At 41.4% G+C, this 15,355-nt stretch overlaps 3 protein-coding genes across 5 annotated transcripts; all 3 read left to right on the top strand.

Moving 5' to 3' along the window:
- The first annotated feature begins 2,470 nt into the window (after window positions 1–2,470).
- On the top strand, window positions 2,471–3,489 carry LOC103182918 (gamma-crystallin M2-like). 2 transcript variants are annotated; one of them, XM_042336168.1, is made up of 3 exons: window positions 2,471–2,530; window positions 2,628–2,870; window positions 3,211–3,489. In XM_042336168.1, exons 1-3 carry the CDS (start codon window positions 2,522–2,524, stop codon window positions 3,487–3,489), a joined length of 531 nt encoding a protein of 176 aa, XP_042192102.1. In that variant the 5' UTR covers window positions 2,471–2,521. The 2 variants fall into 2 exon arrangements, with proteins under 2 accessions (XP_042192102.1, XP_007898299.1); XM_007900108.2 differs by having other exon boundaries at window positions 2,628–2,874; window positions 3,218–3,489.
- A 2,710-nt stretch (window positions 3,490–6,199) lies between these two features.
- On the top strand, window positions 6,200–6,955 carry LOC103182919 (gamma-crystallin S-1-like). 2 transcript variants are annotated; one of them, XM_007900109.1, is made up of 3 exons: window positions 6,200–6,208; window positions 6,306–6,548; window positions 6,680–6,955. In XM_007900109.1, exons 1-3 carry the CDS (start codon window positions 6,200–6,202, stop codon window positions 6,953–6,955), a joined length of 528 nt encoding a protein of 175 aa, XP_007898300.1. The 2 variants fall into 2 exon arrangements, with proteins under 2 accessions (XP_007898300.1, XP_007898301.1); XM_007900110.1 differs by having other exon boundaries at window positions 6,306–6,552; window positions 6,687–6,955.
- Window positions 6,956–13,290: 6,335 nt separating this feature from the next.
- Window positions 13,291–14,892, top strand: LOC103182920 (gamma-crystallin M2-like). The gene is made up of 4 exons (XM_007900111.2): window positions 13,291–13,350; window positions 13,725–13,802; window positions 13,897–14,139; window positions 14,617–14,892. Exons 2-4 carry the CDS (start codon window positions 13,794–13,796, stop codon window positions 14,890–14,892), a joined length of 528 nt encoding a protein of 175 aa, XP_007898302.1. The 5' UTR covers window positions 13,291–13,350; window positions 13,725–13,793.
- Window positions 14,893–15,355: the final 463 nt, after the last annotated feature.

Genomic DNA, 15,355 nt, shown 5'->3' with positions numbered 1-15,355 from the left:
GTGCAGGCTCACTAGAATGTTACCAAGCATTAAAGGGTTAAGTTACGAGGAAAGGCTGCATAAACTTAGATTGTATTCCCTTGAGTTTAAAAGGTTGAGGGGTGATTTGATTGAGGTGTTTAAGGTGATAAAGGGATTCGATAACGTAGATACAAAAAAGCTATTTTCTCTGTTGGGGGAATCCAAAAGAAGGGGCACAATCTTAAAATTGGAACCAGTCTATTTAAGAGTGAAATTAGGATGCATTTTTTTCACTCAAGGTGCATAGAAATCTGGAACTATCTCCCCCAAAAGGCCGTGGATGCTGGATCCATCCACACTTTCAAGAATGAGATTGATAGATTGTTGTAGGTCAGGGTATCAAGAACTGTGGGGAAAAAGTGGGAAATTGGAATTGACAGGATTAGTTGAGGTACAGATCAGCTATGATCTAACTGAATGGCGGAACAGGCACGAAAGGCTGAATGGCCTACTCCTGCTCCTATGTTCCTAAGTGAACCATTGGCTTCCACAATTATACAACGCGGCAGCCAATTGCGCACAGCAATGTACAACTCGTAGATTGAAAATGACCAATTTATTTATTGTTTTTTTTTTTGGAGGGATTATTAGTAGGCGTGTGGATAAGTTCCTTTGCCCAATGAACTCAGGTCTCCTGCAAAGTGAGTGCTCTAACCACTGAGCTACAGGACTCCACAACTTACAATAATGTAACATGACCCTTAATCAATCTTAATCCTCTATCCTTCAGTCATGAACATTGTTTTACTGAAGGACTTTTGGAGAACTGTTAAAATTGTTTTTGGTCAGCTGGATGTTTGGCACAATTGTGGTAACCCATCACCATGCTTAAGAGTATCCAAACCAAACTGAAAATTCCCTGTATCCCACCTACACATGGGAATTCCAGAGAGAGATTGTTAGAATGGAATGCGTACTCTCTCTCTTTAGGGATGCATCCTGCTTACCTAATTCTGGAAAGTATAAGGCACAGGTTGGCACAAGCCAAGGCTTGGGGACCGCAGAGTGTGTGTTGGGGTACTGGTGGAGTTTAACCAGCTAAAACCGCATAACTTGCCGGTGATATCGCTGTCTGGCAAGCTTTCCAACGACTTGACCAGCTGGGACTTCCCTACCCATTAGGGCTTTGGTTTACAGGGTGTACAGGAACTGAGTGGGATGACTCCCTGACCCCAGTGATTGGTCAGCCCTTCCAGATCCTGCCGATGAGCCTGGTTGCGCTATCAGCAGTGCACTGGAATACTGCGGACCCGTCTGGCTCAGGTACAGGATTACCAAGCCCGACAGAGAGAATGGGTTGATTCTGATATTCCGTTGCCAAGCATGTCACTTTGGAGCCAGTTCAGCTCCAAGTAGACCCCACTTACCTTCCCACCATCTATTAGCTTACCCGTTAAAGAACACAAAGATTACCTCTGTAGACAAATCTTGACTATTCCAGCTGTGTCACTAATTTGACCTTTTACAAGCACTGGGATCTGCAATCTAATGCTTTGCATCTATTTTTTCGAGGGGAAATTAGATATTTCAGGAACTTAAATATCAAAAATGCATAAGATATCGGCTTGAAGTCTGATTGAATCCACGCTAGCCCTTCCTTGACTTGCCTCAGGCTCTGCGGAAGATCATAATATAACAATAATCGTTGCATTGCATATAGAGCCTATAAAGAGTTTATTGTCATCCACGAACATATAGATGTGTCCCCTTTGCACACGAACAATGCCATCAAGGGGAAACATCAAGACAAGTAAAATGAAAGAAAGTTGCAATGGAGACCTGAGGAACACCACTGGTTACCATTTGGGGACAGGCTGAGAAGCCATTAGTAGATGGAACCAGGTATCTGTGTTGAAGCCAGATAAACCGTGACGGTGTCAGAGATAAACTATTTGAGGAAAGGTGAATGACAGGAAAGTGTCCAGAAACAACCAGTCTGAATAATGTACAATTTAAAGAGCTGCAACCAAGTCACGTGACACTCTATTGATCTGAACAACAATACAGAGAATGGACTCAGGCTATAGGAGTGTGAGTTAATGAGAACAAGGGCACAAAACACACAATGCATGAAACATCTATTTCTGATACTTCATGTGTTATAGAAATACTTGAAAGTAATTTAGGAAAACACATGACCTTCTGAATAGTTTTCTATCTTAAAACATTTCACAACGATCACACTGAAATATCAGTCAACAAAAATCGCAGAAACAGCAAACAGTCGTAAATTGAACACTAGGGTTTTGTTGTCACAGAACAATGTAAATGATGTGAAAGCAAAATGAAAAGAATGGATGATCTTGCTGTAGATATGAATACAGGTGTCTTTCTGCAACGGTGGGTTTCCGCTCTGTACGTTTTTTGCTGATGAGCAGAACCAAGTCATTAGAATAACAAAAGTATTCCTCGCAGTGTCCTCTCTGTCCAGTGTATAAATACCAGGCTGTGGGAAGCAATGGCACATCCACTCAGTTGCTGAGTTAACTGTGAGCTCAAAATGGGAAAGGTAAGGCCAAACTTTATTTCTCACGTTGTATTTACAGTTCACAGCACAGATCTCTGAATGTGATAAATTATCGACTGAACTTGTGTCTTTTTTTCAGATCATCTTTTACGAGGACAGGAACTTCCAGGGACGGCACTATGAGTGCGGCACTGATTGTGCCGACCTGCAGTCTTACTTCAGCCGCTGTAACTCCATCCGTGTTGACAGTGACTACTGGGTTCTGTACGAGAGACCCAATTACATGGGTTACCAGTACGTTCTGAACAGGGGAGAGTATCCTGACTATCAGCGCTGGATGGGCTTCAATGACAACATCAGATCATGCCGTACCTACCCATATGTAAGTCACAGCTTCAAGATGCTTATGTTTTTGAACAATTGAGAGATGGTGAGAGCCCATAATGTATTATATTTCAGCTCTAGTCTTTTGTCAAATGATTTATGCTGAATTTACTATTTATATCATTATTCCCTCTGATTCAATGTCTAACAAATCGAGTTTAGGAAATGTAATTGTTGACATTTTGGAAATACAACAGTGTTTTTATTATTATTTTTATATCTGATGAGAAAGAAATAGATAATTGCCATTACTACAATCACTTCCTACTTTTCAGCTCTCTATATAAACGTGGATATATACACAGCTGCATCACAAATGTTGTGTTTCTATATTCCAGCACAGAGGTGGCTCCTACAGAATGAGGGTGTACGAGAGACCTGACTTTGGAGGACAGATGATGGAATTCATGGATGACTGCCCATCCGTCTATGACCGTTTCCGCTACCGTGACATCCACTCCTGCAACGTGATGGACGGCTACTGGACCATGTATGATCAGCCCAACTACAGAGGCCGCCAGTACTTCATGAGACCCGGAGAGTACAGGCGATTCAGCGACTGGGGCAGCAGCTGCTCAACTATTGGATCTTTCAGACGTATGAGGGATTCCTTCTAAATTGCTATTGAAGAAGTTTGTTTGCCTTCATTGAAATGAAACTAAACATGAATAAAACGTTCGTCAACTACCTTCATTGTTTGGGTTTTCATGTGAGTTATATAACAGACTAATTGTGTTTCTGCATTCTTCCAGTTCTCCATATTTTAGTAGTCATGTGTTCTGACGAACACTTTACACTGAATTATTCATTACATAATTTCTACCAAAGAGAATTCCATTAGAAAACACAAACATACTTTTTTGTGGATGTGGAACTGAAGCCATTTTCCTATTCAGCTGCTCCATTAGTTTTTAAGATCATGTTTTTAACACTGCCGTTTTCCTAGATCCCTATACCCTTATTTCCGAAGCACTCTTGGTCACTCTTAAAATTGGCCAGTTAAGTTTGTGTGAATGTCCTTCTGTTCCCCATTCCTCAGAGGATAGAATTCAAAATCCTCATCCTCACTTTCAAGGCCCTCCACAGCCTTGCACCCTCCTGCATCTCTGACCTGCTGACTCCCTATCAACCTGTCCGTTCCCTCCGCTCAGCGGGCTCCGTCCTGCTGCAGGTCTCCCGCCCAACCATCGGCGGCTGGGCTTTCAGCCTCTCTGCCCCCACTCTTTTTCTTGCCTCCTTCAAGGCACGACTCAAGACTCTCTTTTTTGACCATGCCTTCAGCCACCCTCCTTCATCCCAACCCTGCCCCCACGCTCGGGTCCTGATCCCTGACTGTTCAGCGCCTTGGGACGTCCTCCCGACATGAGAGGCGCTTTACAAATATAGTTTTGTTGTTGTTGACATTGTTTAGCTGCTCCTATTAATAGATATATTTATGGAATATAGGTTTCGTTATAAATAATAATTCTTGCATTCGATATGGCAGTTTACACATCTTCTAGACATCTCAAAGTTCTTCACAGAATATACTGTAAAGTGAATTGACTCTATGTCTGTGGGCGAAACGCGGCAACCAATTGTGCACAGCAGTGTCCCACAAACAGACCTGGATTGAGTTACCAAGTAATTTTTTAAAAAAATTTTGAAGGAATTATTACCCCGACTAATAACCTATTTACTTTTGAAATGTTTTCAAATCGCAGTGTTTTCACCCAATATTTGGAGGTCTGTAAAATTATACATACCATATATTCAAATATTATCGTCAAAGGTGTATGTTTGTCTCTGAATGAGAGTGGGGTGCAGATATGACTTTATGCATTAAGAGTAACATTTGGGGGCTGGGAATTTCGTAATCTCACAAACCAATGTGTGAAGATTCATTTTTAACCACCTTAAATCTAAGATTATGTCATGGATCAAAATAGACTCAGAGAAGTTCATTGTGAACTTTTAGAAGAACATCTGGAAGGATCAGAAATAATTAATGTGACTGTTTCTCTCCCATTTATAGCATTACCAGAAAACTCAAATAAACCATTGGTTTACACAATCCTCCAAAGGAGGTTGGATTTGTGGACCACCTCTTTTGCCAAAAACTCCTGAACCATTTCCTTCATATTAATGCTGAACGGGCTTCATCAATCGTCTTCCACTTTTGTTCAGTTATGAACATTGTTTACTAAAACGATCTTTCGAGAACCATTAAACTTACCAATTAAACAACACCAATATTACTGCTATAGACAAATCTTGACGATTCTAGTGTGTGACTGATTTGAACTTTTACAAGCACTGGGATCTGCAATCTAATAATTTCCATCTATTTTTCCCTGGAAAATCAGCTATTTCAAAAACTTGCTTAATTGATCAAAAATGCGCAAGATATAGATAGGCTTGAGGTCTGATTGAATTTAGGATACCACTTTCTATGAAATTGACTGGTTTAGTGGAAGCATTGCAATATAATAATAATCCTTGCATTACATGTAGAGCCTATAAAGATTAAACATTGATAATGTTGTCAACCACATAGATAAAGATGTGATCCCCATGCACACAAATGAAGTCATCAAGGGGAAGCATGGAGACAGTACAAAGAAAGAGGGTCACAATGGAGTCCTGAGGAACTGTACTAGTTATCATCTGAGGACAGGTGGAGAAGTCATTAGAAGATAGAGGTATATAAGTCGTGACGTTGTCAGAGATAAACTATTCGACGAAAAATGAATGACAAGAAAGAGTCTGGAAACAACCAGACTGAATAATATACAGTTTAAACAGCTACAACCAAGTCACGTGACACTCGAATGATCTGGACAACAATGCAGAGAATGGGCTCAGGCGATAGCAATGTCACTCAATGGCCAAAAAACATACAATACATGCAAAATCTAATTCTGACAATCTATGTGCTGTAGAAATATTTGAAAGTAATTTAGAAAAACACATGATCTTCAAAATATTTTCCATCTTAAAACATTTCGTAAAGATCAAACATGTTTAAATATCAGAAAACAATAATTCACAGAAGCAGCAAACTGCAAATATTTGTACATTTAACACTGAGGGTTTGCTGTCACAGAACAATGTAAATGATGTGAAAGCAAAATGAAAAGGATGGATGATGTTGCTATAGATTTGGATGCAGGTGTCTTTCCGCAATGGTGTTTTTTTGTTCTGTAAGTATATTCCTGATGGTCAGTCTTAAGTCATTAGAATGACAAAAGTATTCCTCACATTGTCCTCCCTGTCCAGTGTATAAATACCAGACTGTGGGAAGCAATGGCACATCCACTCAGTTGCTGAGTTAACTGTGAGCTCAAAATGGGAAAGGTAAGGCCAAACTTTATTTCTCACGTTGTATTTACAGTTCACAGCACAGATCTCTGAAAATGATAAATTACTGACTGAACTTGTGTCTTTTTTTCAGATCATTTTTTACGAGGACAGGAACTTCCAGGGACGGCACTATGAGTGCAGCTCTGACTGTGCCGACCTGCAGTCTTACTTCAGCCGCTGTAACTCCATCCGCGTTGACAGTGACTACTGGGTTCTGTACGAGAGACCCAATTACATGGGATACCAGTACGTTCTGACCAGGGGAGAGTATCCTGACTACCAGCGCTGGATGGGCTACAATGACAGCATCAGATCATGCCGTACCTACCCATACGTAAGTGACAGTTTTAAGGTGCTTATTCTGACAAACAATTTAGAGATGTTGTATGCCTTTCATGTTGTTTTCTATAAGAATGTGAATTTCAATCACAGCTGCATCACAAATGTTGTGTTTCTATATTGCAGTACAGAGGTGGCTCCTACAGAATGAGGGTGTACGAGAGACCTGACTTTGGAGGACAGATGATGGAATTCATGGATGATTGCCCATCCGTCTATGACCGTTTCCGCTACCGTGACATCCACTCCTGCAACGTGATGGACGGCTACTGGACCATGTATGATCAGCCCAACTACAGAGGCCGCCAGTACTTCATGAGACCCGGAGAGTACAGGCGATTCAGCGACTGGGGCGCTTCCAGCTCAACTGTTGGTTCGTTCAGACGTATGCGGAATTTCTAAGGCTTATTCACAAACTGACTGATTGCTCTTGACAAATTTTCGTTAACCTCATGAAATGACACTAAATGAATAAAACACTTGCCTACTACCTTCATTGTTTGGGTCTTTGTGTACATTGGGTAACAGAGTAATTGTGTTTCTGCATTCTTCCAATTCTCCATATTTTACCGAAGTCATGTGTTCTCATGAACAACTTTATACCGAATTGCTGATCATATAGATGTGAGCTTTCATCTATTCTGCCCCATTCCCTTGAACTCCATCATGGAGTGCTTCCGACTCATACCCTCCTTTCCCACTTTCAAGCCCGTCTGAAGACTTTGACTGCGCTTTCTGTCATCTTTCCCATCCAGATCTTCTCCAGTTCCCACCTCCAGATATCGAGGCCTTCAGCAGTGTAAAGTAGTTAGTAAATAGTATTTGATACAAACCCTACCAAAGACATTCAAGTTAAATTGACAACACAAACAGCCTTAGTAACTTCAAGTAATATTCAGAATGTGGAACTGAAGCTGTTTTCCTGTTTACACAACTCCACTGCATGTCTTACTTCCCAAGTAGGTATCCATTTCAACTTAACACAGCTCAAATTATTCTGCATCTGTAACCTTTTGGGGCTAATGCCTTCCATATTCTTCCAAGTCTTTGGATGAAGGAATATTTTTTGCCTATTGATCTATGATATATACAGTGTCTTTCCAGTGTCAAACCCCAATTTAGCAGGAAACCAGATCCATCTATCATATCCATTTCACGTCAAGATTTGAAGTTTCCACAGTAAGTCACTGAAAAAGTAATTTTGTGATCATTTTACCAATGATATTATTCAGCTGCTTATATTTACAAACATCGAAACATTGCTAAAAGTGCAACCTCCGATGGTAAAGCGGAGGGTGTGAGGGACGAGCGGAGGCGCCGGGTGATGGATTGGGGAGCGAGGAAGTCAGAGAGGTGCCAGAGAGTGAAGGAATTTGAACACGAATGTGAATAAACCCAAAATTATACCAAACAGTATACCAAAAATTATCACCAAAGGTCTATCTTTGTCTTCAATTGTGGGTGAGCGTGCAGACATGTCACTACTCGCTATCTTTGGGGGAAGTATATTTCACTATAGCACAAACTGATGCATGAAGAAATGTTTTAATTATGGTAAATCTAATTTAAGATTATGTCACAAATTAAAGTAGATAGGAGTTCACTGGGGACTTTTTCAAGAATAACAGAAACAACTGGAAATAGAATGAGACTGTTTCTCTCCAATCTATAATTTTAAGAAAATTCAAATGAACCATTGGTTTCTACAATCATGCAACTGCACCACTGGAAAGCTCCTAAGCCATTTCCTTCACAATAATGTTACACAGCCCTTAATCAATCTTATTTCTGTATCATTAAGTCATGAATTTTATTTTACTGGAAGGACTTTTGTAGACATTTTACACTTACCCGTTGTTGGATATCAAGAAAGGTCACCCAGCATTCCGTTTAGGCAAAATCTGTTAAGCCAAACTTTACTAGTTCCATAAAGTTACACCATGGAGAGCTTACAACAAAAAGCAATACTACCGCGGGTCGAGACGTTCAGCAGCCGAGGTTCCAATCTGTCTTGTCTGGGTATTCAAGCTTTTTGATCTTCCATCAAGTCTTCCCTCGTGCTCCTCCGATCTTTTCCTTCTGTTTTTCCTTCTTTGTTCTCCATGTCTTTATACTCTCATCCCACTCCCTCTATACCTTCCTCCAATCTCTTATCAGTCGTTTACAACCCGTTATTAACATATCCAATCATGTTTCCTTCAACCCTCGTTCTTTGTACTGACTCCATATGTTCCATGACCTCTCACCCCTTTTGACCGATTGTTAGTATGTTAATTCTGCACCCTTATGCTAACATTCCCCACCTTGATACCGAATAATATGAGGTATCACCTAGTGATCTTTACTCACTAATCTAACTATCTCCTGAAGCTGAATATAATCCCCGATCCACACCGCCATTGCTCCTTGGTCAGCCCCTGTGGATAAAGCATAGTATGTTTTCTCAGCAGTTCATTCGTCTGATATCAATTTCAACTGATTTATATGGTACCACCTGGGTGCTTTCTCTTTGTTCAAATCCTTTCCTAGGTAAACTGCTGGTCCTATTTTTTTTATGATCTCAAATGGATCTTTAAATATGGGGTCAAATGGTTCCCGTTTTCCCAATTTCCTTACCATGACTTTCTTGCCAATTTCGTATTCCTGTGGATTTACCCTAGAGTCATAGTACCTCTGCATTTGTTGCCTGGTTTTTCCCAGCTGTTGTGCCACATACTGGTTTGTGTGATTGATGCACTCAACGGTTTTCCTAATCCAATCCGCATTCACCCCATCTTGGAGGCTATTGCCCCTTTGGGGTTAGAATGTGAGAGGAACAAACCCACTTGTAAATTAAATCCCCTGGGGTTCTCATCAGCCTTCCAGTCATTGCCTGGTGGGGACTAATATTCATGGAGGAATGTCTGGTGGCGCGTATCACCATTAAACATAGGGGCAAGGCCTTGTTCCATTGAGTGGGGTGATCGCCACAATATTTTTTTAACATGGTTTTAATAGTGCGGTTGCTCCTTTCCACATTCCCTGATGACTGGGGGTGAAAGAGAATGTGAAATTTTTGATCTATCCCCATAATCAGATTAATTTTTGTGTCACTGCCCCCGTAAAATGGGTTCCCTGATCACTGTCCACCACTATTGGTAATCCCCACCTGGTGATCACCTCACTCAATAAAATCTTTGCTGTGGTGAGCGCGGTGCAATTTTTTGTGGGGAAGGCTTCCACCCACTTTGTGAATTTATCTATGATTACCAGGGCATATTTATAGCCCCCAGATGTAGTGGGGAGGGGACTTATATGATCAATCTGGACGTGCGTCCAGGGACCCTCCGATGGTGACGCTGGGGTGAGGCAGGCTTTGCAAGAGGAGGGGATAGGATTGTGTTGCAAGCACAGCAAACAGCGACTGGTGAGCCGATGTATATCCTGTTTCATATCTGGCCACCACGCCGCGGAGGAGATTTTGTGATATGTGGTGGTACTGGAGAAATGTTCCCCGTCCGGGTCTGAGTGATATAACTGAAAAAGTAACTCAGCCGATGAGGGGGGCACGCAAACAGAAACGTGTCCATGTGTGTCCGTGTGGATGAGGAGTGGCTCGGTAACCGAATGAGAGGGTAGTGCGAGGGACACTTGGGAAACCCAGGAGTAGGCCGGTGCCGGAGGTCTGGGGTCGTCCTGCAGGAGCCACTGAATGGTTTCGGTGTACGGCTTAAATGTCTTCTGTAGTTGGTCCAGGGATAAATCTGGGGTAAGCATGATGGCGCTGACAGTCCCCTGAGGCATCGTCCACACCGGTGCCGTCATGGCAGCCTCCTTAGCGCAGCTATCAGCTTGACTGTTGCCCTCGTCATGAGGATCACGGGAATGTCCCTTCACCTTTCCAATATGGAGGGGCATCGGTCGCTGCTGGAGACAATGCCAAATTACTTGGAGCAATTCAGAGTGGCACAAGGGTTTTCCCTCTAATGTGCAGAAATTCCCGGATACATATAAGGGAAGCAAAAGCACCGTATTAACGACATATGCACTGTCAGAGTCGATGCTCGATTAACAGCCCCTCGCGAGTCGATGCTCGATTAATATCGTCAAGTCCTTCTGACGGTATAACCGCACCGTTCCACACTCGCGAGTCACACCGTCAAGTCCTTCTGACGGTTACCGGGTTGGCTTAACAGATTTATTTTGCTGTTCGGGCGCCAAATGTTGGATATCAAGAAAGGTCACCCAGCCTTCCGTTTAAGCAAAATCTGTTAAGCCAAACTTTACTAGTTCCATAAAATTACACCATGGAGGGATTAAGACAAAAAGCAATACTACTGCGGGTTGAGACGTTCAGCAGCCGAGGTTCCAATCTGTCTTGTCTGGGTATTCAAGCTTTTTGATCTTCCATCAAGTCTTCCCTCGTGCTCCTCCGAACTTTTCCTTCTTTGTTCTCCATGTCTTTATACTCTCATCCCACTCCCTCTATATCTTCCTCCAATCTCTTATCAGTCATTTACAATCTGTTATTAACATATCCAATCATGTTTCCTTCAACGCTCTTTCCTTGTACTGACTCCATATGTTCCATGACCTCTCACCCCTTTTGACCGATTGTTAGTATGTCAATTCTGCACCCTTATGCTAACACCGTCAACCAACAGATATTATCGCTATGGAAAAAATTTAAATATTCAAGTTGTCTGACTGATTTGACGTTTGACAAATGCTGTGTTCTGCATTCTAATGCTTTGCATCCATTTTTCCTTGGGGAAGTGGGCTATTTCAGGAAAAAAAATCTACAAGATGCAGGCTTGAGGCCTGAGGGAATCCAAGTGCAGCACTTTCTTTGACTTGCCTGAGGTTTAGTTCACAAGTTCACAAGATTGGTTCAGAAGAAGGCTCCTGGGTCACTTGATCTCATCTTTCCAGAACACAAACCCTACATTCTTCCCATCACCTCATCAAGTTTTTTTTCAAATGAGTCGTGTCCTAGCCTCAACTACCCTTCCTATTAAGGTGTTCTAGTCCTTAATTACCCTCTGGTAGAGAAAAGTCTTCTTGGTGTCTGTCGTGAAATTGAACCTAAGAACATAAGAAATGCTAGATGAAAAAAGACCAAGATCGATCTAGTTCGCCTTCCACCTTCCTGGCGATCGCATGCACATATGTCCCAAACTATCTATGTACTGTTTCCCATAATGTTATTTCCTAAAATAAAACTGGTCTAATCTGTGTTTGAAAGAATCAACACTTCCTGCTTCAACCATTTCCCAAGGGAGCCTGTTCCATGGGTTCACTATTCGCTCATTGAAATAGTGTTTGTGTAGATTCGTTCCAAATTTACCCCCCTTCAATTGCAGGCCATGTCCTCTGGTTTTACTACTCTGGACAAGTTGAAACAGCCTGTCATGATCTATATTGTCTTGCCCCTTTAGAATCTTAAAGACAGCAATTATGTCACCTCTCAATCTTTTCTTTTCCAGTGTGAACATGCCCAATTTACTTAGTCGCTCCTCATAGTCCAGTGCTTCCATTCCGTCAATCATTTTGGTTGTCCTCTGTATCTTCTTGATTTCTCCAATATCCTTTTAGCACTGCAGCGACCGGAACTGTACACAGTACTCTAAATATGGTCTCACCAATCATTTATATAATGGCAGGTTTACCCCACTAATTTGGCTTGCTATTGATCTTTTGATACATCCCAACATCTGGTTTGCTTTACTCACTGCCACAGAGCATTGTTGGAAGAGCATCAATTTATGGTCAATCAGGACCCCCAGGTCCTTTTCATTTTCCATACATATTATTTTCCTTCCATTCAAATAATAGTCCCTTCCAGGATTTTTCATCCCCATGTGAAGTATTTTATATGTCTCCACATTGAATTTCATCTGCCACCGATCTGCCCAATTCCCAAGTATGTTCAAATCCTCCTGTAACCCATCTTGCTCAGCTTCGCAATCTACCACCTTCATTAACTCAAATTGCCCTATATAACTCCTATGCTATGTCCTCTTGTTCTATTGCCTTGGTACAACCTAAAGTTTTGTCCAGGGTTTACCTTTTGAATCCCATTGAAAATATCATATTGATGTCCTCTCTGAGAAGTTTATTTTCTAGACTGAATAGCTTTAGCTTATCTAATCACTACTCATTGCTCATTCTTCTAACACTGGAGATCATGCTTGTTGCTCTTCTCTGTGCTTGTTAGTTGATTGGCAGATTGCTTTTCCAAGGCTAATAATCCCTTGAAAAAAATTATTTTGTCACTCAATCCACAACTGTTTGTGGGACACTGCTGTGCGCAATTGGCTGCTGCATTTTGCCCACGAGCTACACAGTCAATTTACTTTACGGTATATTCTGTGAAGCACTTTGAAACATCTGGAAGATGTGATAAGGCATTATATCAAATGCAAGGATTACTATATCAAAGAAAATGTTTGAACAAGGAGACTTTTCTATGCATCTGTCTTCACCAGACCCTCCTCTCACATGCCCAAGCTCCCAGCTTTTATACCATTGCTTAATTATTACTTAGGGCTGGTGCCCAATTATCACAAATGCCGATCGAGGCTGATTGGAGTCCAGCCTTGTTAGTTCCTTTTACACGAAGGTTGACCGGCAATAACCATAAAAGGCAGTGATAGGGTTTATCCCCTTGTCACACAGAAATAAACTGGAAAGAGTCCAGAAACAACTAACTGGTTCCAGGCTGAATAATGTACTGTGTAAAGAGCTACAATTAAGTCAGGTGACACTCACTAGTAATCTGAACAACAATAATGAGAATGGTCTCGGATGACAGAAGTGTGAGTCAGTGAGAAATAAGGGCACAAAACACACACCACGTAAAACATCTAATTCTGATATTCCTTGTATTGTAGAAATATTTTCAGTAATTGAACAAAAACATGTAATACAATGGATATATTATATAAACAGCATTTTCATTAAACATCATAAAAAAATTGAAAATGCAAACTCAGTTGAGTTGCAAATTTAACACAGGGAGTTTTTTGTTATCACAGAACAATGTAAATGATGTGAAAGCAAAATGAAAAGGATATGAATACAGGTGTCTTTCTGCAATGAGGATTTTTTGTTCTGTAACTTTTTCTGCTGATGATCAGACCGAAATCATTAGAATAACAAAAGTATTCCTCCCTGTGTCCTCTCTGTTCAGTGTATAAATACCAGGCTGTGGGAAGCAATGGCACATCCACTCAGTTGCTGAGTTAACTGTGAGCTCAAAATGGGAAAGGTAAGGCCAAACTTAATTTGGAAATTGTACATAGTTCATAGGACAAATCTCTGAATGTGTCAAGTTACTGACTGAACTTGTGTCTCTTTTTCAGATCATCTTTTACGAGGACAGGAACTTCCAGGGACGGCACTATGAGTGCAGTTCTGACTCTGACGACCTGCAGTCTTACTTCAGCCGCTGTAACTCCATCCGTGTTGAGAGTGGCTGCTGGGTTCTGTACGAGAGACCCAATTACATGGGTTACCAGTACGTTCTGACCAGGGGAGAGTATCCTGACTACCAGCGCTGGATGGGCTTCAATGACAGCATCAGATCATGCCGCATGTACAGCTATGTAAGTTTCAACACTAAAACACTAAAGCAGTTGTGAATGATATGCAGATGGGAATTCCATTTGTTATGGCGATCTAATAGATTAGTTTGATATTCTTTCCTTGATAGTGTACAAAGTGTCCACAACAAGTTTCATTTACAAAGCACCTTTCACACAAATACCTCAAAGTCTTTTACAGTTGTCACTTGGGATACTTGCTTATCCTTTCCACAATCATGGTAAAAATCATGGTAATAATCCTACAATAATTAGCGATTTGCAGTTTTATGCAGCAAATGGGCAGGATGTCTCAAAGCGATTCATTGGATTCACTGTAAAGTTTTACAATGTAAAATTGGTGCAGTTATACACATTATATTCAAAGTTCACTAAGCCGCATGAGACAATTTGAATCTTTTACTAGCTCTATTTTTTCATACATATGATGTATCTGTTTTTTACAGCTGTATTACAAATGCTCTCTTTTGTTTATTACAGTACAGAGGTGGCTCCTACAGAATGAGGGTGTACGAGAGAACTGACTTTGGAGGACAGATGATGGAATTCATGGATGATTGCCCATCCGTCTATGACTGTTTCCGCTATCGTGACATCCACTCCTGCAACGTGATGGACGGCTACTGGACCATGTACGATCAGCCCAACTACAGAGGCCGCCAGTACTTCATGAGACCCGGAGAGTACAGGCGATTCAGCGACTGGGGCTCTTCCAGCTCAACTATTGGATCTTTCAGACGTGTTATGGATTTCTAAGCCTTATTCACAAACCCAATGATGTGGTTGGTGAAATATTAATGAACCTAAATAAAGTTAAATGATTCAGCATCCAATGGCACTCATCTCATATTTTGCAGCGCAACAGCTAGCATTTAAATAACGCACTTCATGAGGGGTAGCATCTCGGAGCTATTAACAGTGGCAGGGGCTTGACGCCGGGAAGAGAAGGGAGGTGACCATAGGTTGGGTCAGATATGATCTGAAGATGGGCGAGGTTGTGGTGAGGCAGAGGGAATTAGGATGTGAGTAGACCAGAGAGACAGGGAGGTGAATTGATTTTTAAATTTGTGTGAGGATCTTATCATTGAACTGTTCTGCAATAGGGAGCTAGTGGAGCCTGGCAAAGACTAGGGTGATGGAGGCACAGAGTTTGGTATGGGGGAGAATATGGGCAGCGGAGTTCTAAATCAATACATTTGATATATTTTTGTCAGTGTCA

Source organism: Callorhinchus milii, unplaced genomic scaffold (assembly GCF_018977255.1).
Source record: "Callorhinchus milii isolate IMCB2004 unplaced genomic scaffold, IMCB_Cmil_1.0 Scaffold6, whole genome shotgun sequence".
Classification (NCBI taxonomy): domain Eukaryota; kingdom Metazoa; phylum Chordata; class Chondrichthyes; order Chimaeriformes; family Callorhinchidae; genus Callorhinchus; species Callorhinchus milii.
Note: the sequence above shows the minus strand (reverse complement) of the source record. Positions and strands in the feature narration are given on the sequence as shown.

Excerpts from the sequence above, each read along its gene's own strand:
- LOC103182918 (XM_042336168.1), top strand. Across the intron at positions 2,871-3,210 it reads CATGCCGTACCTACCCATAT|CACAGAGGTGGCTCCTACAG; the intron begins GTAAGTCACAGC and ends TCTATATTCCAG.
- LOC103182919 (XM_007900109.1), top strand. Across the intron at positions 6,549-6,679 it reads CATGCCGTACCTACCCATAC|TACAGAGGTGGCTCCTACAG; the intron begins GTAAGTGACAGT and ends TCTATATTGCAG.
- LOC103182920 (XM_007900111.2), top strand. Across the intron at positions 14,140-14,616 it reads CATGCCGCATGTACAGCTAT|TACAGAGGTGGCTCCTACAG; the intron begins GTAAGTTTCAAC and ends TGTTTATTACAG.